Source organism: Engystomops pustulosus, chromosome 11, assembly GCF_040894005.1.
Source record: "Engystomops pustulosus chromosome 11, aEngPut4.maternal, whole genome shotgun sequence".
In the NCBI taxonomy this organism is placed as follows: Eukaryota; Metazoa; Chordata; class Amphibia; order Anura; family Leptodactylidae; genus Engystomops; species Engystomops pustulosus.
In genome coordinates, this window is record NC_092421.1 from 59,059,637 (window position 1) to 59,080,640 (window position 21,004).

At 42.9% G+C, this 21,004-nt stretch overlaps 1 protein-coding gene across 1 annotated transcript; it reads right to left on the reverse strand.

Annotated features, from left to right (window-relative positions):
• Positions 1-777: 777 nt before the first annotated feature.
• Positions 778-19,921, reverse strand: SLC35G1 (solute carrier family 35 member G1). Its single transcript, XM_072129745.1, has 3 exons — positions 19,562-19,921; positions 6,851-7,028; positions 778-3,989 (listed from the first exon to the last, which is right to left on the reverse strand). Exons 1-3 carry the CDS (start codon positions 19,827-19,829, stop codon positions 3,233-3,235), a joined length of 1,203 nt encoding a protein of 400 aa, XP_071985846.1. The 5' UTR covers positions 19,830-19,921; the 3' UTR covers positions 778-3,232.
• Between the last annotated feature and the right edge of the window lie 1,083 nt (positions 19,922-21,004).

A 21,004-nucleotide genomic window follows, 5' to 3' on the forward strand; every position in this document is an offset into this window, starting at 1 on the left:
ACTGAGCATGTGCGTCCACCTTTGCCCACCTCAGTAAATTTGCTAAGTAAATGGCAAACCTCCTGATACCTGTACCTTAAATACAGACATTTTTCTGAGATGCAAATTAGCTTTTGTGACTCATGTCTGGTATCTGTGACTTTTCTCTTCAAAATCACTGCCCTGCCACCTTGTACTTAGGGACTGTCTGCTAATATCCAACTACAGACATATAAAGCTCTATGTACAGATGGGAAATATTGTGTACACGGTGTCTTATGTCCATGTCAGATACATGCATGGGGTACAGTTTGCTATTATTAAGAGGCTAAAGTACCTGAGATCATGTCACTCTGGTCACATGACATGAACTGTGACCAGTAAGGAGGCATAAGGCATGGGGAGTATTAGATGGGAGGGTCGGAGGAGCAGGAACCCCTCCCCCTCCCTTTCTGATACCAGGGAATATAACATAAAAGGTGATTTATGTGGATGTAAGCAAAGCAATTTTTAGCTAAAAGAAGGGTGTCAGTCAGTTAATAGAGCTCTATAGGAACACTGCCTGTATATGTGCTAATGTGGTGACAGGTCCCCTTTAAGCATACAGATATCTCACATAATAAAACCACCATGAATAAATTCTCAATAATGGAACCCAGAACGGTTACAGTTTTTTTTTTTTATTAAAGCCAACATCATATGTAATTTTTAATAAAATAGATTTTTTTAAGGAAAAAAATATACTAATATATTAGTATAGTATAATATATTATACTAATATAAACATAAAGCGGTAAAATATAAACATTTCATATTCTTAAATATACAGCTTTTAAATTAAAAATAATAGTAAAACAAAGCCTAAAAAGTCTACAAAAAGGAGAGTCAATTGCACAAAAGCAATGGATTTACTCTCATAGAGAGGAAATGTAGAGTTTTTCTAGAAAGGATCTAAGAAGTGTAGTGCAGGCCAGCTGCTACACTGCCCAGTCATTATACAGTTTGCCCTCCCCAGATCTTGTGTCAGATCTTGTGAGGATGTCAACATAAAGTGACATTCGTAGTGCAAGAACCTTAAGTCATTAGAGCCAACATTGAAGATGAGAAAACCGTATTTCATCCACAAAACATCCTTCTCAGTGGTCATCATCTTTAGTGCCCAAAACATGACTTTACGTGCAACAGCTTGATCTTCCCAAAAGTGAAAGTGTCCTTCACCTTTGAATAAACTGAGCACAATTACCAGGAGTAATTACCAGTGTTCGTCAGTCATGGTGTAACATGTAACCTGCATCTCTGCAGTCTGTACCCCTACTTTGCAGTCCTCTCTGTGCTTTGTGGGAGGAGATCTAGCTGCTGTGACTCACCCCAGCCCTCTTTATAGAGCTGACACCTCATTGGGCATCCACAGGATCTCTGTGGAGATCTTGGTTGAGTCACCAAGATAATAAGCACTTGTTGCTACAATGTAGACACCATACTGTAACAGCAAATGTAAGCCTTAATAAATTTGGCTAAAAAACACATAAAAATACAATATGATAATCATTCACGTCTAGGCTCTCATTTATGCCAATTATTATATCTGTAGCTATAGGTTACATCCGGGTTGCAGATCTCCCTTGGCTTCGTGTTGGAGAAACGATAGCCAATCAAATGCATTTGATGGAAGTCATCTGAACCTGATGATTTTGGAAGGAATGGAAAAATCTAAGTGATCAGTTCTCCAGCAGAGCCACCATAGGTAACTGCCCAGAGGCTGGGGTAGGATATATAAACACTTACCCAGTTCTGAAACTTCCATTTTAGGGCCCTGCTCCAAACCGGAAATTTTAGGGGGATCACAGGACCACCTGAAACAAGTTAACCCCTTGTCCGAGGAGGCCACTCATTGGATGAAGTGGGTTCCGTGACCGCACTTAATTTCTGGTTAGGGACAGTACCGGAAAACATAAGTTATGGAGTGATGCTGGAACCAGAGCGGGGTAAGTAGGTGGCGTTTTTGTTTTTCTTAACCCAGTCCCGTCACTCTGGGGGGTTTTCCATAAAAGACCCCTATGTTTATACATCTAAAAACCATATGAATTAGCACAATAAATAAAAAAAAAATTAAATTTCGCTCACACACAGTAAACCAAACCTGGTCTTACTGATGCTCTGGCTGTGAAATCTGCATCACAAGAAAAATACATGATAGAAATTAATTAGTAGTGCAAATAACTAATACAAATTACTACAAACAAAACTACAAAAACAGATGTACAAACCATCTTAGAGAAAATAACAGACACCAAATTGAATGACATTATAAAAATGTCCGATTATGAAATTATGAATGGGTTGTCAGTCACTCTCGATTCCTAATTTATTTTCTTACATATCAGTTGGAGATATTGTAAAACTGAAGGGACAAAGCTGCCATTAAAAAAAAAATAATAATACGGCATAAACAAGCTTTAAAAAAAAAAAATAGATTTTTTTTTCTTAGGGTGCGTTCACACGTTGCAGTTAAAACTGCATCGCAATTAGTTTTGGGTTGGTTTTAGGTGGTATTACTTATTTTAACAAGTGAAAGACATCAAATCAACAAGTGAATGAGATTTGTGGAACAGCTTTCTCCTTCAAAATTAAATTCACTCGTTCAGTTCATGTCTTTCACCTGTGAAATTGACAAAACTGCACCTAAAACCACCTCAAAACTAATTGCAATGCAGTTTTAACTGCAACGTGTGACTGCACCAATAAATATTACCTTAACGAGGCACCACCTGCATTAACTGATCTCTGTGGCTGATAAAGAACGGAGGAAGTAGATAGCTCCACTCTACGTCCATGTGCAGGAACCTGATCTGACCACTTCACAAATAATGGCGCTGTCTGCTACCTTTTCCATTCTCAACCACTGAGAACAGCTGATCTGTGGAGTCCTTGGTGTTGGACCATTCTGATACTGAAGACCTATTTCATGGATGTTTAACCTGGAAACTCCTTTAAAACTGGTCACTTAACTACTTCGTTTTACCTATTTTATAATTATTTATTCTCTATTGTTTGCATCTTGTAGTGTTATTCTTACCATGACAAGAATGAAACCAGATGAACCTGTTATTATGATTGCACGTCGCTCACATGAGGACCTCAGGCAGTTTCCTAAGTGCAGGTTACATAACCACATGTAACCACTCATGTAACCCTGAATTATGTACTATAAATGTCTGCGTCTATTATTTAGTTGAATTTGCCAATGTGCAAACTATAAATTGCTCTCTTTTGCTTTCCTTGAGCTTGTGTACCAATTGAGAATGGCAGTTCCGGCCGTGCCGGCAACGATGCACAGAGCTCCGCCGATTGTCAACCAAGTGGGGATGCGGTCAAGGAAAAGAGCCTGAAAAATAAAAGCAAAAACTACATCCATGGTCCTCATGACAGATACCGGCCCGGCTTTCTCAATATGTAAAGCCTTTACTAAAAACGCTTGGCCTCCCAGGCCAAGAATACCAATAAATACCAGAAGCCACCTGTCTATTCCACAATAAGGCAAACTCCAGGCGCCGATGACAAACAGGGCAATGACGCACTCGATGAGGCCAATGACGGCATAGAACCAGATAGACAGTAAGTAATGAACAGACTTGCCCATTTTTCTTAGCACCACAAGGGTTAATGAAGCACATACTGCGCTCGCCACTGCAGCGATACTGCCCTTCATGTGGTCGGAGTCATCGTCCTCGAAGCTGTTGTTTGACCCAAACAAAAACGGAGGCCGAGCGATGAGGACCACTCCTGTTATGGTGAAGAGCATGAACACAATGTCCCAGATTTTACACTTCTCCTTGAGGAATATGCAGGCAAATATGCAAGTAAAGGCCGGGCTGCTGAAGGTGATAACAGTGGCGTCTGCCAAGGGCATGGACTGGACGGCGTAATACAGCAGGATCATAGCAGTGGAGCCGAGCAGTCCACGAAGGAAAAGGAAAATTCTTTGGTCCTTGGGTCCCAAAAATCCGATCCTGTAAAAAATAGGCAGAATAGTAAACGCTAATTAGACAAATATTCACCATTGTCAACCACTGGCTCCGCTATGTACGTATCATGGGGCACTGGGAGGGGGGAAACTGTGATACAACTCTTTAGAATTATGGAAGACCTAAAAACATCCTGACTAATCTGTTTCAGTAAATAACTACCGTATATACCGGCGTATAAGACGACTTTTGAAGACAGAAAAATCTTCTGTCTTCTCTGGGGTCGTCTTATACGCCGGTAATCGTCTTATACGCCGGTAATGACGGCGTATAAGACGATCGCGGTCGGATCGCGCTGCATGGAGAGGGCTCACGGGCTGAGCCCTCTCCATAGCCGGTAAGTCTTTGCTGCATATTGCAGCAAAGGCTTACCGGTAACACCCGCGATCGGTGCTAGCACCGATCGCGGGTGTTTTCACAGCGATGCGCATATTCAGCGATGACATACTCACCGCGCCGTCTTCTTTCTTCTGCTAGGCGCCGCCATGTCAGCAGCGGCGCGTCATACTAGGCGCCTGCCGGGGAAGATCAATGGCGGCGCGGAACACTGAAGACGAGCCGCGCGAACATCGGGGCCACCGGAGGGTGAGTATATAAGTTTTTTATTTTTTAATGCTGTGCTGTATACTACTGGGGGCAGTGCTGTATACTACTGGGGGCAGTGCTGTATACTACTGGGGGCAGTGCTGTATACTACTGGGGGCAGTGCTATATACTACTGGGGGCAGTGCTGTATACTACTGGGGGCAGTGCTGTATACTACTGGGGGCAGTGCTATATACTACTGGGGGCAGTGCTGTATACTACTGGGGGCAGTGCTATATACTACTGGGGGCAGTGCTGTATACTACTGGGGGCAGTGCTGTATACTACTGGGGGCTGTGCTGTATACTACTGGGGGCTGTGCTGTATACTACTGGGGGCAGTGCTGTATACTACTGGGGGCTGTGCTGTATACTACTGGGGGCTGTGCTGTATACTACTGGGGGCTGTGCTGTAATGGTAATGTTGTTGTTGTATGCCTTATGTTTATGAGCGACAGTTTTCCTGCTATATACCTGCATGTCATAACAATTTAAATTAAAAAAAAGGACCATGTTAAATTCAAATCTGTTTTTTAAAAAATTTTTACCGGTGTTTTGTATGCGTTGGAAAAGGAGTTGTCTTATACGGCGAATATATCTTAAACTCTATATTTTAAACAGGAAAGTAGGGGGGTCGTCTTATACACCAGGTCGTCTTATACGCCGGAATATACGGTATATTCTTCATGAAATAGATTTTCTTTAAACTCTTATAACTTAAATATTATGCCTGGAGTTTACTTTATGGATACATTTCGGGGGGAAAAAATTAACAACTGAAATTAATTTGCCCCATGGGTAAGATACATAAAGTAGAATGTGATAGAATTCTGAGCTAACTTAAGAAAATTTCAAAATCCATCCTGATAAACCAGGGACATTAATCAGAGATTCAGACACTGCAACAGTGGTAATTGTCTTATATGTGTTATCCATGAGCCCCTCCCTTCTAAAATCAGCTTTTTACATTATGCATTGACATTAACAGGAGCCAGAGGGGCTCTGGTGGGTGTATCCAGTGCCCCTCAGTGCTGTAGCTTTACAATGAGCAGGGGTGGGGAGACCTCATCTGCTCATTGTAACAGCCAGTGAAGCTACAGCACACGTTAAACACCCACGAGCGCCCTTGTGGTTCATTAGAATAATTATATAAGTTAATTTTAGAAGGAAAGAGGCCATGGATAACAAATACAAGAAGATTACCACAGTTATAGTGCCTGGATCTATGAGTAAGTGTCCCTGGTTTATTCATCTTGGATTTTAATGGAAAATTTTCCTTAATGGCAAAAAAGTTATGTATTTTTGGAAAGGGGATTGTAGTGTATAGAGGAAAGTTGCCATTGGAACCTGGCTACAAAAAGTTACCACAATTTGGTAAATATTAAAGGGGTTACCCAGTATTTCTGGCAAACTAGTCCTCTGGCCTAGAGGTGAAAATGTAAAAATCTGGTAAACTTGGCCTTTGGCTTCTGTGCCAAATGGGGATGGGGGGGGAGGTCTGCTTCATTCATTGAGTCAGTGGGACAGATTTATCAAGTGTCTGAAAGTCAGAATATTTCCAGTTGCCCATGGCAACCAATCACAGCTCAGCTTTCATTTTACCAGTACTCATGAATATTTTAAAGAGAAGCTGTGATTGGTTGCCATGGGCAACTAGAAATATTCTGACACTTGATAAATCTGCCCCAGTGACTACTTTCTATGTCTACACACTAGTCATATACTGTGGTCTAAATTAGCTTTGGCTGAGGTGGTTCCTGTGACCCCAGGAATTTTTAGCCAGTTCCAGGTGCCATAGATAGAAAGTACTGGAGAAACAGTTGCCCTATTTTGTTGCCCTTTAAAGTAAAAAAACTAATTCTAGACAAGTTTGTTAAAAGAGTAACCAAACTAGCAAGAGCCAATATTAAAAATATGGTGAATCTTTGGAGTTCCTTGGGGAAGATTGATCATAGGCTGGCACTCATGTGCAATTGTAATATAGAAGCCCTGCCCCACCGGATACATCAAGAGGCCTAGACCTCCTTTGGCAGGTGGCCGCAACGGCGTCCAGAACTGCGCCAGCTTCAAGTTAGTGCAAAAACCATGCAAACGTTCAAGGTGACCTTTTGCATGGTCCAGGCAGAGACACATGCGTTTCGCCATTAATTTCGGACAATTTCACGGCTTTTTTAAATGTTTCTAACATAGATTCCCTGATAAAGCCCCTTCCTTGTCTTAGTTCACACTGTGTATCAAGCTGTGTCCCATCCTATAACTTACTTGTAATAAATTAAACCTGGAAGCACAAAGAGCATCTGGAAAACGCAACGGATCGCACTGATTTCCACAGAATGTACATCTTCAATTTTCTTAACCAATAAAGAGCTGGTTGAGAAGAGCAGAGCAGACAGGACCGTGTAGAAGAGGCCAAGACCCGGGCATGCACATTTCTTTTTCCCTGTAAAAAGACACAAAAAATTGCTTATTTTTAGGGTTCAACAATGGATTTTTAAAAAAAAGATTTTAGTACTTAAGAACTATATATCTTATCAGAGTAAAGTACCTCTTACATTTACTTTGGCTCTTATCCTCCCTAATCGGATATTTACTCTAAAATCTCTGATGAATTCCATCTTGCTAGCACAAGCTCCTGGAGATGTTTTACTACATTGGAGTCTATGGAGGTGGAGCAAAGAGTCATAAGAGCTAAGTTTCCACCCAGGAAATCTGAGACAACTGCAAATTCACAGACAGAGACTACTGGGGGAAAAACTGTAAGAAAATTAGGATTGCAAGTCACATTATGACCAAAAACAAATACTACTCACATAATAAACTGGAATGCCGACATATGCAAAGTCTGCTTAAAGGACATCTACCACCAGGATGAAGGATTGTAAACCAAGCACACTAACATACTGGTGTGTGTCCCCTCTGACAGGATCTGCTCTTCTTTGAGCTTCTTATGTCCTGGTTCTTAAGAAGAAAATATTTTTTTTTAAATGCAAATGAGCCTGGGGGGGGGGGGGGCTCTGGGCTACATGAACACCTATGGAGCCCAGAGCCCCACATTCTCATTTGCATAATTGTGGATAAAAACCAGGGCATAACAAGCTAAAACAAGAGCAGATCCTGCCCCAGAGGGGGCACACACTTGCATGTCAGTGTGCTTGGCTTACAATCCTCCATCCAGAAGGTAGATATCCTTTAAAGGTGCGGTGCACTGTAGTTTGTTAAACTCTCAAACTATTTACAGGATAAACTGATCAAAACTGAATTTACACAACAAAGTTGAAAACTAAACCCGTTTAGGAATAATTCATTAAAGGTCAGCAAACACCTTGGGCAAAACTAACAGTCATCTATATGCATGTTATGGTAAGAAGCAATAGCTAAATATTTGAAGCACTGAATGGAACTTTTTTTTTTAATTGCAAAAATATGAAAATAGGTACGTACATCAGAAAAAGACAGATTCCATGTGGCACACTGTAGCATTCAATGGTTACAGCCTTTTTTCTCTACTTTTAGAACATAGTTAGATATTTTCACCTTTTGCTTTGTGTGTACTGGAATCTAATACTAACAATTAATTACCGTACATTTTTATTCCAGGTCCCCCCCCCCCCCCCCCAAATCCCAATTCCCTCTCTCTGTCCGGGGGGGAAAAAAATGAATGGAACTTTAAAAACAGAAAAATATAAGAAAAAATAAATAAATATAACACAGTATAAAGTATATGTACAGCATACAGTATAATATGCAAACCAGTATATAAAATCTTAAGAGCTGAACCCTGTTGCCCCTTCTCCATATATACTATGACTGGTTGAAGGACAACTGTCTGTATTAGCCCCCTACCCCTCCTAATCTGCCTATAGTAGGACAAAGGATTTTTACTCCCCACCCTGTGCTATGTCCTAAACCCTCTAGCCAACCACCAAGCAAATGTGAGATGTCTAGCAGGAAACCGTCCCCTATATTCTTAGCAGAATTTTTATGGCCCTTTAACTCCGCGTTACGTATCTCACGCCACTTGGCAAACAATAAAATCTACCGATCTCACATATCAGGTGGACCAGTGTAAGGCCGCTGTCTGAGGAATGAAACTCAACACAAGTGATAGAAAAGACACATACCCGAGACCCTAGTCTTAGTGGCATCCCCATTCAGTTATCAACCAGAATTCCTAGGCAATCCGGCTACATCTATATATAAATCTTGTAAATCTTGGATATTGGGGCTCATTTACTAATGGTCCGTGGACCGCACAAACATCGGATATTCTGACGATTACCATTTTGCGCCGCATTTAAAAGCAGATTGTGGTGCACGTGATCGGATTTTGGCGCAAACGCACCGGCTTTCATGTGAGGGGGGGGGGTTCGGGCCGCCTGACGATCCGATGGATTTGGACTGAGTGCAGGACTTTACAATTGAATTTGTGTCGCAAGCCATGCACTTACATGCAATCGGGCGCACAATCTTAGTGAATCGCGCTGAGTCCATGATCGTCGGACAACGCACAGCGGGGATCGCGTAAGGGACGGGTAAGTTAATGTGCCCCATTGTGTCCATACCCAAAATGTAAAGTCATCAATAGTGTATTGTTGTATATGTATCAAAACTTTTTTAATACACTGTATGCACTAGAGATGAGCGAACATACTCGTCCGAGCTTGATGCTCGTTCGAGCATTAGCGTACTCGAAACTGCTCGTTGCTCAGACGAATACTTCGCCCGCTCGCAGGGAGACTTGCGACCGTTGTGTTTAGCTCTTAGTGACACACATATCCACCTCAAACACCAAAGTGGGACAATTTATTAGTGGTTTGATTTGAATTAGGCACAGTCTGCTGATTTATTTTTTTTTTACGTTTATTTCATTTTATAACTCAAAGTCATCAGGCACAGCACAAAATCCAGTTGTGTGCTGTCAGTGTAGGTTAGAAACTAGCCATAGCAATAGGATAGCATCGTTTTGTTTTAAAAAAATAAATAAATAAAAATAAACACCAAAAAAAAAAAATTAAGTTTACACTTTAATTTGGAAAATGTTTAACCCGAGGGCTAGGGGTAGAGGACGAGGGCGTGGACGTGGGCGTCCAACTACTGCAGGGGTCAGAGGCCGTGGTCCTGGGCGGGGTGAGACACCACCTGCTGATGAGGGAGCAGGGGAACACTGCTGAGCTACACTCCCTAGGTTCATCATGTCTCAAGTTACTGGGACTCGTGGTAGAGCACTGTTGAGGCCAGAACATGTTGGGTTTCAAAGCTGGACATGTGGCACGAACTGGCGCTGTACGCCTTGGAGGTTCTTGCCTGCCCTGCCGCTAGCGTGTTGGCCGAGCGGGTTTTCAGTGCAGCTGGTGGCATCATCACCGATAAGCGTACACGCCTGTCGACTGACAGCGCTGACAGGCTGACGCTTATCAAGATGAATAAAGCCTGGATTTCTCTGAATTTTCATTCTACACCAGGTGAAAGAAGCTCAACCTGAATAATGTATGCACTCCTCCTCCTCATTGTCCTCCTTCTCCTCCTCTTTGTACAATAAAGCAGAGGAAACTGGCTATTTTTTGCCAGGGCCAACTGGCTCTAGCTATAGTACTCTATGTATTTAATTTTTCTGGAGGGCCACCTACCCGGTCCTCTGTTTTAAACAATTTTTGGGTGTGCCACATACAGGCACTCAATCTATCTCATTTTTCTGGAGGACCACCTACCTGCTCCTCTGGTTTGAAAACTTTTTTGGACTGCCACATACAGGCACTCAATTTATTTAATTTTTCTGGAGGACCACCTACCTGCTCCTCTGGTTTGAAAACTTTTTTGGACTGCCACATACAGGCACTATCCAAATTAAATTGTCTCCATAGCAGCCTCCACATGTCGTCTTTTTAGCTGCCTCCACACGTTGTCTCCATTGCTACCTCCACACGTCATCGCCATAGCTGCCTCCAAAAGTCGTCCATATAGCTGCCTCCATACATGGTCCCCTTATCAAACGAGCTGTGTCAGGCAGAATTTTGGGTTGTTTTCATGGCTTCCACATCAAACTTGTTAACTTTGTCGCCACCCTGCTGTGTAATCCACAAAATATACTGGCAAACTTTTATCATTTACCGATATTATTTCAGCGCTTCTTGCGCATCTGTTTACATTCCCCTCACCTGCCATATCCCAAACTTATAAGAACGCTACTACACTTGATCTTATACAAAAAGTTCTTAGAAGTGCTGTTTGGGGAGTAGCCTAGAGACAGGGGCTTGGATTGGCGAAAGCTCGCCTGGCAGCGGAGCGCCAGCTCCATCCCAAGATCCAACTAACATAGTTTTAACTGCAGCACCTTTAATCTACTACTAGTTCACTGCCTCCATACATCGTCCCCTTATCAAACGAGCTGTGTCAGGCAGAATTTTCAGGTGTTTCACCAGATACATAGTGGAACGCGGCCCATCTGTCGCCGCCATGCTGGAGACCTGAAGTTGCAATCATAGCAGCGCAATATGGATGCCCCATAATGTCGCTCTTAATCATGGAACCATTTCCGTAAAAACAATTGAAAATAGAACCACTATGCTATTCCATTATTCCTAGGTGAAATATTCAAACGACCCGGCCTGCTTTGAAAATCATAATTTTTTCAAAGTAAACGCTTCTGGCCCCCAGGCCAATAATGGGTGGGGAGGAGCCGATAGACAGGAGCTTGTACAGGCGAAAGCTCGCCTGGCAGTGGACCGCCAGCTCCATCCCAAGATTAGGCAGCCTCGGAGGCATCCATGCATGCTGCCCCTGCTGTTTCCTGTCCATTTTGCCTGTCCATATGCAGCACATCATCCCCTTATCAAACGAGCTGTGTCAGGCAGAATTTTCAGGTGTTTCACCACATAGATAGTGGAACTCGGCCCATCTGTCGCCGCCATGCTGGAGACCTGAAGTTGCAATCATAGCAGCGCAATATGAATGCCCCATACTGTCGCTCTTAATCATGGAAGTCGTCTCCATGGCTGCCTCCACATGTTGTCCCCTTATCAAAAGAGCTGTGTCAGGCTCATTTTTCACCAGATATGTTATGGAACTTGGTCACTATGTCGCCACCATGCTGTGTTATCGACTAAATATACCGTCAACCTTTTGTTCACATAGGAAATCATTTCACCTCCTTTGGTGAAGCCTGAGTCCATTTAGGGTATGTCGATATGACACTCTCTAGCCTGCCGCTGCCTCTGCATGCCATTCCCTATAGTGTCAGGGTCAATTATTGCATGTTTTAGATGCTATCTAGCCTCATTCGGTCACTCTGTCATGGCCATGCTGTTGCCCATAATTTTGGCATAATGGTGCGATTAAGCAGCCTCAGAGGCATCCATGCATGCTGCCCCTGCTGTTTCCTGTCCATTTCCGTGGTGTTTCCATCCTTTTCTGAGGTTCCCAGGTGTTTGGCCAAGCTTCCCTGTGCAGAGCCTTGGTCCCCTTGAAAAATGCTCGAGTCTCCCATTGACTTCAATGGGGCTCGTTATTCGAGACGAGCACTCGAGCATCGGGAAAAGTTCGTCTCGAATAACGAGTACCCGAGCATTTTAGTGCTCGCTCATATCTAGTATGCACCTAACCAATCGTGCCATTACAAATAGACATGTCCTGCAAAAAAACAAGCCCTCATATAGGTATGTCAATAAATAATGTGATGATTCTTGGGGTGATGGGAATGGACAAAATCTTCCTTAAAGAGAATCTGTCATGCAAATTAACGCACCTAACATAAAAGTTATGGTTAAAAAGAATTGGCCTTATTCCAAAATGGTTCCTTTTCATGGCTGCAATGTTACAAAAATCAGTTTGTAAACCTATATGCAACTCACCCAAGGTATTCATGATTACTTGCATTGCCCTGCCTCTTTGTTCCTGATTGACAGGTTATGATATTCTGCTGTATGGAGAGCTCTGTTACATCATTGGGCACTTGAAGTTATGTGACCAGGATGACATCAAAGGTCCTGTGACGTATGCAACATCTAACTTATGTATGTACCTGATTACATGAAATTAAAACAGCCTCCATGGAGGATGGGGAGGAGTATAAGTCCAGGGAGGCTGCTGTGATTTCATGTGATCAGATATATACATGGTGAACAATTTGCCAAAGGACCATTAATCATATCACTCTGGTCACATGACATGCTAAATAGAGGCATAGGACATGGGGAGGTGTAGATGGGAATGACAGGCTGAGCAGGACAAGCCTTCTCCGATGCCAGGGAATATAAAGTTGATTTATGTGGATCTAAGGGAAACAATTTTTAGCTAAAAGAAGAGTGTCAGTTAGTTAATAGGACTCTATAGGAGCCTGTCACCAGCTGTATATATGAAAATGTGGTGACAGGTCCCCGTTATAAGTCAAGTATAAACTATAAAAAATAACAGTTGCCCTGTGTATACCAGCAAACCCAGTATGACTTATAACAGAGCCTTATTACGGCATATTTTACTAGCACATTATATACTGTAGAGCAAGAAAACAATATACTACAAGGACGTGTGCTGCACAGGGTTACTATTAATACGGCTGATAAGGCGGGAGGTGCTGACCGATATCTCTGGTGACGTAAGAGGCTGTGACTTTGACCAGTGAAGCATTTCTGTGCAATGTGTCAGTAGCGGAGCCTTCATTTGCTGTGGCTATAGTTTAGCTATAGTGTTAGATGTCCTCCAGAGAACAATCCCACCAGCAAGATCCTTTCCAACTACAGTCATGTTTATTCCATTTAGGCTCAGTTCACACTTGCATAACGAGTTTCAGTTACACTACATTTTAGGAGAGCATAAAGCAAACTAAGAACAATAGTCTGTGTTCACCTTTGACTTCAATGTACGGTTGCCTTCAGTTATAATTCTGTTAAAATAGCGGAAAAGAGATGCGGCTGCCGCGCCAATGCTCCGTTGTTTCATAACGGAACTGGCCAAATGTGATTGTGAACAGAGTCTCTCCCGATAAGCCTCTCATTATACAATCCCATCTAAGTGAACCTGTTACGAGAGGTGAGTGGACTTGATGTCTGCATTCGGGTTTGGTGTTCCGGTTCTGGTGGTTGACGGACGTAAAAGATTGGTGCAAGCTGCTAGCCATGGCTACGATTGGCCAGGGGAACTTCCCATTATACCCAAAATGTTTCCCATCAGTCCTTTGTGGAATCTTTTTGCACCTTTTAGGACTACGAAATACATAAAAGTCCACTGACCCGTAGGAAGTGACAGATAACAATCTCCTGTTTATGTCCTAACAATCTATCGCCTCTTCTATAAAAGACAATTGTCCATGGAAACCGGATGAGAAGGTGAAACCAATAAGATAACGGAGACTGTACAGTGCGATGGGAGAGACTCATCCAAATGATTCTGGAATTTCTCTGCCCACCTGCTACTGAAGGAGTCATGTTAGGAGTTCCCTCAATGGGTGGTTGCTATGTAGTAACTCCCTGCAGTAGTTATAGAGCGAGGGTGGTGAAAGTCCGGCACTAATGGTGTAAGATAAGATCTAATAATGGTCAATTACACTGAGCACTTTGATTCAGGACATGGGATCTGTGAGTGCCGGGAGCCACATGCTCCTTACACATGGATTACTCTATTATTGCATAAGCATTGTTTTATGCACAGTCATCCTGATGCTCATTTTTAACACTTACAGAGAGACTGTGCCTATACCTGCTGAGTCTGTCCCCTCATGTTGCCTCTCCGAGTCCTGTCCTGTCCCATTGTCCCCCGCAGAGTCTTGTTCCTTCCCATCATCCCTCGGAGTCCTGTCCCCCGCTCCATAGTCCCCAGCGAAGTCCTGTCCCCTCCCATAGTCCCTGGGAGTCTTGTTGCTGTATTCAATGCAAAAACTGTGACTACAAGGCTGCTATTTTATTTATTTTAGTTATTTCTAGTTATTTTAAGCTATACATTATGTCGTTCCTCTGTAATTCCTACTGGAATATTTTGACATTTAGACATTAAGGGGAACCTGTCACCAAGGACCTAATTCTCACTAATGACAGGGTGCAGAAGCCCATCACACCTGCATTCTGTTTTAACTTAACTTGCACCCTACAAGTTTTTAGGTGAGCGACATGTTTTATTGGTTTTGTATCTTAATTTCCATTCCTTTGAATATTGAGATAATAATATAATATATATATATATATATATATATATATATATATATATATATATATATGGGATAACATTATTATTACCCCATTTGTACTTGGGCAGTGTGTGTTGTTTTAGCTGTATGTCGTTCCAATAAAGTTTGTCATTTTTATATTGGCTATTTTGTTTAGGCTACATTCACACTGCGGTTGCCCGTACCGTAGAATGGCGGGCAACGGCAGCATATGGCGTACGGCGCCGTACTACGGAGAAAGATAGGACACGTCCTCTCTTTTTCCGGGGTACGGAGCGGTACGGTGCCGTGAGCCCATTGCCGTCTATGGGGGACGTATATCATCCGTATATACGTCGGCCATATATACGTCCCCTATACGGCAGTGTGAATGTAGCCTTACAAAATAAAAATTATCTATACTATATGCTATGTTATGTGTTTACCTTGTGTGAACTAAAGAAATGTTTTTGGTGGTTTTGCCTTGCACCCTGACAAATCTGTCTGTGCTGTTTACTCCTCAGCTTTCAGCCCCCACCTTTGTGCTCCTGAACAGTAGTGATGGGTCGTTTGGGAACAAGCCGCACGAAGAGCCGTCCTTTTGCAGTGAACGACGGCTCCCCTCAGTGAGCTGATAGATCACTCAACCGAGCCCCTAATTGACTTACCACACCCCCTCTAACCTGGTAAAATAGGGTTAAAAGTGAAGTTGTGTAGGGTGACTGACGGGCCCGAGAATCCCTATTATATATTTAATAGGGAGACTCTTATGAGCCAGAAGAGTGTGCGGAGGCTAATCACTACTTCACAGGAACAGAACTCACAGTGTGGTGAGATGACATCAGTGGGGGTGGGAGGAGCCTACAGGAGCACAAAGGTGGGGGCTGAGAGCTGAGGAATCTGCAGCACAGACAAGTCACGTGTATTTTTTTTTTAAATACATCCAAACCAAGACCCAACCCCTGGGACTACACAGAACATTCTGTCAGTGTGCAAGGTAAGTTATAACACTATTATATTGTAATGCAAATGCTTAGAGAAAGCAGAAAGACATATGTGCAATGCAGCTGTAATGGGCTTCTGTAACCCGTTTTTAGTAAAAATGAGGACCCTTAAGGGTTTTCGGCATCATCCATACTATATTGGGTTACTGGCCATTTCAAAAATCATAAATTTCCCATTGTTGGAGACCTCCTGATAGGCTGGAGGTGTTAAAGGAGTTGTTCACTTTCAGCAAATAATTGATATGGTTTGTGTAAGGAAAAGTTATGCAATTATCCAATATACTTTCTGTATTAATACCTCACGGATTTCTAGATCTCTGCTTGCTGTCCTATGCTTACTTACACTGGATAGATATCTGTCCCTGGTCATGTGATGTCACCCAAGTGCACAAGTCGTTATTATCACACAGCTCTGATTATTCTCTGTGATACTGTGATATTAGGGCTACATTCACACTGCCGTTGCCCGCCCGCCCGTACCGTACCGTAGCGGGCAACGGCAGTGCACGGGGAGTGGAGGAGGAGGTGAGCGCAGCTCACCCCCGCCCCTCTCCATAGGGATACATGGTGCACGGCGCTGTATTACGGGTAAAGATAGGACAGGTCCTATCTTTTTCCCGGGTACGGAGCGGTACGGTGCCGCACCATACCGCTCCCGTAGGCCGCCATGCGCCCATTGCCGTCTATGGAGGACGTATATCGGCCATATATACGTCCTTCATACGGTAGTGTGAATGTACCCTAAGACAAAGCTTTCTATAAAAAATTAAAAAAAGACAGCAAGCAGAGATCTAGAAAACAGCACGGAATTGATACAGAAAGTATACTGAAAAATTGTATAACTTTTCCTTACACAAACCATATCAATTATTTGCTGAAAGTGGACAACCCCTTTAATGCTCATATAACTGTTGTAGCCTGTTGACGGCCTCATCTTGGGTCACATGAGCAAGGTAAGTACCATTTATTTATTTCACTTGGGTAACCCAGGGGTTTTTCTATATAACTGGAAAATAATCAATCTTACCAGTACATTATAGTACAGCCCTGTATGCTCCACAAAACTGGTATTTCCCTGTATGCTATACATTGCCTCCAGTGTCTACAGTTACCTTACAGATACATTAGTCACATACCCCCTGTAATCTCTATGTTACAGTTATATAACCCGGAGAATTATATATCGCACTTATATAAGACATTACACTACCATATATATCAGTCATACTCCTCTGTACATTACAGATATTCACCCCTGTAACGTATTACAACCTTCTATACCCCTGTATACTATCACAATTATGTTACAGACAGATACATGTTTGTAATGTACATCACACCCACAGCTCTACATCAACATATATACCCCCTGTATACCATACTGTAATTTACCCCTTCACTAATATATATATATACATACACAGACACATATATACACACATTCCCCTAACCATGACACTTCTTCCTCTGCCTTTCACTTGTTTATTTTTACAAACTCTGGGTTTAATCTTTCTCTAGTTTTAGAGAGCCTAACCCTTTGATTCTTTCTGCCAAAGAGAGGTTTGGTCACCTTGTTTAGTGCTAAACTGGAGAACAATTGAAGCTGCAGTGTTGAGACGATTACCCATGGAGATTATCCGCATTATCCTTTCCTCTCTTGCATTTGTCTGTCGGCAGTCACCAGCCTTCTTGGGGGACTTGAATGAGTTAGTGATGATGTAAAGATGTAATGTTCTAGATCTCACAGACTTGGAATAACCAACGTCTCTTTCTATGGCTAATAGAGTCACCTCTTTGGCCTTCATCTGGACAACCTGCCGCCTGAGGGGTTCAGTCACTTTTGAACTACACAACATTTTTGCAAAGTCAGTGAAAACGGAATAGTCATGCTGTCAGCTACATAGGGTTCATCAGTTCAGTTTGATCAGTTCTTTTTACAATTATCTTATTTACTCTTTTATTCTATGCTTTAATATATACAATGTATGAAATAAGCTTAAATACTACAAAAGTTTGTTGTTCTCCAATTTTGATCTCCAGTGTACCCTCTATTACACCCCTGTATACCTTCTATTGCACTAGATAGACCCCTGTATACTCTCCATCACAGTATATATAGACCCTGTATACTCTCCATGACAGTATATATAGACCCCCGTATACTCTCCATGACAGTATATATAGACCCCCGTATACTCTCCATCACACTATATATAGACCCCTGTATACTCTCCATCACAGTATATATAGACCCCTGTATGCTCTCCATCACAGTATATAGACCCCTGTATTCTCTCCATCACAGTATATATATAGACCCCTGTATACTCTCCATCACAGTATATACACTCACTGGCCACTTTATTAGGTACACCTGTCCAACTCCTCGTTAACACTTAATTTCTAATCAGCCAATCACATGGCTGGTCTGAGTATTTCAGAAACTGCTGATCTACTGGGATTTTCACGTACAACCATCTCTAGGGTTTACAGAGAATGGTCCGAAAAAGAAAAAACATCCAGTGAGCGGCAGTTCTGTGGGTGGAAATGCCTTGTTGATGCCAGAGGTCAGAGGAGAATGGGCAGACTGGTTCGAGCTGATAGAAAGGCAACAGTGACTCAAATCGCCACCCGTTACTACCAAGGTAGGCAGAAGAGCATCTCTGAACGCACAGTACGTCGAACTTTGAGGCAGATGGGCTACAGCAGCATAAGACCACACCGGGTGCCACTCCTTTCAGCTAAGAACAGGAAACTGAGGCTACAATTTGCACAAGCTCATCGAAATTGGACAGTAGAAGATTGGAAAAACGTTGCCTGGTCTGATGAGTCTCGATTTCTGCTGCGACAATCGGATGGTTGGGTCAGAATTTGGCGTCAACAACATGAAAGCATGGATCCATCCTGCCTTGTATCAACGGTTCAGGCTGGTGGTGGTGGTGTCATGGTGTGGGGAATATTTTCTTGGCACTCTTTGGGCCCCTTGGTACCAATTGAGCATGGTTGTAACGCCACAGCCTACCTGAGTATTGTTGCTGCCCATGTCCATCCCTTTATGACCACAATGTACCCTGTAACATCTGATGGCTACTTTCAGCAGGATAATGCACCATTTCATAAAGCTGGAATCATCTCAGACTGGTTTCTTGAACATGATAATGAGTTCACTGTACTCAAATGGCCTCCGCAGTCACCAGATCTCAATCCAATAGAGCATCTTTGGGATGTGGTGGAACGGGAGATTCGCATCATGGATGTGCAGCCGACAAATCTGCAGTAACTTTGTGATGCCATCATGTCAATATGGACCAAAATCTCTGAGGAATGCTTCCAGCACCTTGTTGAATCTATGCCACGAAGAATTGAGGCAGTTCTGAAGGCAAAAGGGGGTCCAACCCGTTACTAGCATGGTGTACCTAATAAAGTGGCCGGTGAGTGTATATACCCCTGTATACTCTCCATCACGGTATATATAGACCCTGTATACTCTCCATCACGGTATATATAGACCCCTGTATACTCTCCACCACAGTATATATAGACCCCTGTATACTCTCCATCACAGTATATATAGACCCCTGTATACTCTCCATCACGGTATATATAGACCCCTGTATACTCTCCATCACAGTATATATAGACCCCTGTATACTCTCCACCACAGTATATATAGACCCCTGTATACTCTCCATCACAGTATATATAGACCCCTGTATACTCTCCATTACACTATATATCCCTGTATACACTACAGAGTATATATCCCGGTCTCAGATATATACACTATATACAGTATATACAGTATATAACCCAGAGCAGTATATACAGAGTTCTTACCAGTCTTCTCATCGGTGACTATCAGGCGGGCACAGGACATGTGGGGGCAGCAGTGCTGGTGGTCTCCGGTGTCTCCTCTGGGGGGACATGTAGAGGAGAAGGGGCTGTCACCTGGCTGTGCCCTGTCCCCCTCCGCACAGTCAGCACACACCTCGTCACTGTCCCACATGGGCTTCTGTGGGCAGCCATTGCTTTCCGGAGCCCGGACCAGTCCTTCCAGGTCTATCACCTCCTCCTCACTGACTTCTTCTCGCTCGTCGCTGCCCATGGCGGCCCCGGAGTCCTGTCACACCGGCACAATGTGTGCGCGGAGGGAGATCATCCCGGTTATGTGTGTGTAAGCGGAGCCGGCACCAGGGGGCGCCAGAGAGCAGGAGCCGGCACCAGGGGGCGGGGCCTGGAGAGGGACTGATACAGAACGTTCTACAGGAAGGATACATTGTAACGAAGCTGCTGCTCTGTGCGGGGAGACAAAGACTGAGGCTGCATTGTGTACATCTCATGAAGAAGCTTATATTATAACTTCATAATACATGTTATATGGTTATTATCATTGTTAATAATAACTGTAATAATATTTATATTTATTTATATTGGGGATTTGTTTCAGGAGTTATTGAGTAACTATTAGCCAATGACCCCTCCCTCCGCCTTGACTCCCCTTTACAGCGGGATAACCCCCATTCGACCTGTAAATGCTGGGGATCCTAATCACAGTGATCCTAATCAGCAACCTCTGCGGTCACGACAAGCAAAAACAGGTTTTTATCCACAGTGAGCAGTATATTCGGTTCTTGTTTTAAAGGGGTTGTAGCAAATAATTGATATGGTTTGTGTAAGGAAAAGTTATACAATTTTCCAATATACTTTATGTATTAATTCCTCACGGTTTTCTAGATCTCTGCTTGCTGTAAAAAGATTCTATGTTTACTTCCAGCGGATAAGAAATCTCTTTGTGGTCTCATGATGGACACGAGGTGCTGCTTTATTATTCCAGGGCTCTGACTATTCTCTGTGATAATAAGGCTCACGCGCCTGTGTGACATCACATGACCATGGACAGATTTCTATTCACTGGAAGTAAGCATAGAAGCTTCTATAGCAGGAAAGCAAGCAGTGATCTAGAAAACTGCAAGGAATTGTCTTACTTTTCCTTACACAAACCATATCAATTATTTGCTGAAAGTGGACAACCCCTTTAATATACAGAAGTCCCAGGACTCCCTCATATTTCAGAAATGAAAGGGAATGATAATCTGAATACTGCAGGAAGTAATGGGTGGATTAACTTTTTGGCTATGTGCGGATCATGGCTGCCATCATGAACGCAGATTAAATCAACCACAAGCTTTTCCAATGGGACTGTGGCCATGTAGCATATCGGAGAAGACTGGGGTTGTCTCAGAAATCAATTGCCACAATCAGGGTGATGGCACACGTGGC

Bases quoted from the DNA above. Each gene is read 5' to 3' on its own strand.
- SLC35G1 (XM_072129745.1), bottom strand. From the start codon at position 19,829: ATGGGCAGCGACGAGCGAGAAGAAGTCAGTGAGGAGGAGGTGATAGAC. The intron at 7,029-19,561 runs GTAAGAACTCTG...GTCTTTTTACAG, and splicing joins AGTCACCGATGAGAAGACTG to GGAAAAAGAAATGTGCATGC. The intron at 3,990-6,850 runs GTAAGTTATAGG...TATTTTTTACAG, and splicing joins CCAGGTTTAATTTATTACAA to GATCGGATTTTTGGGACCCA.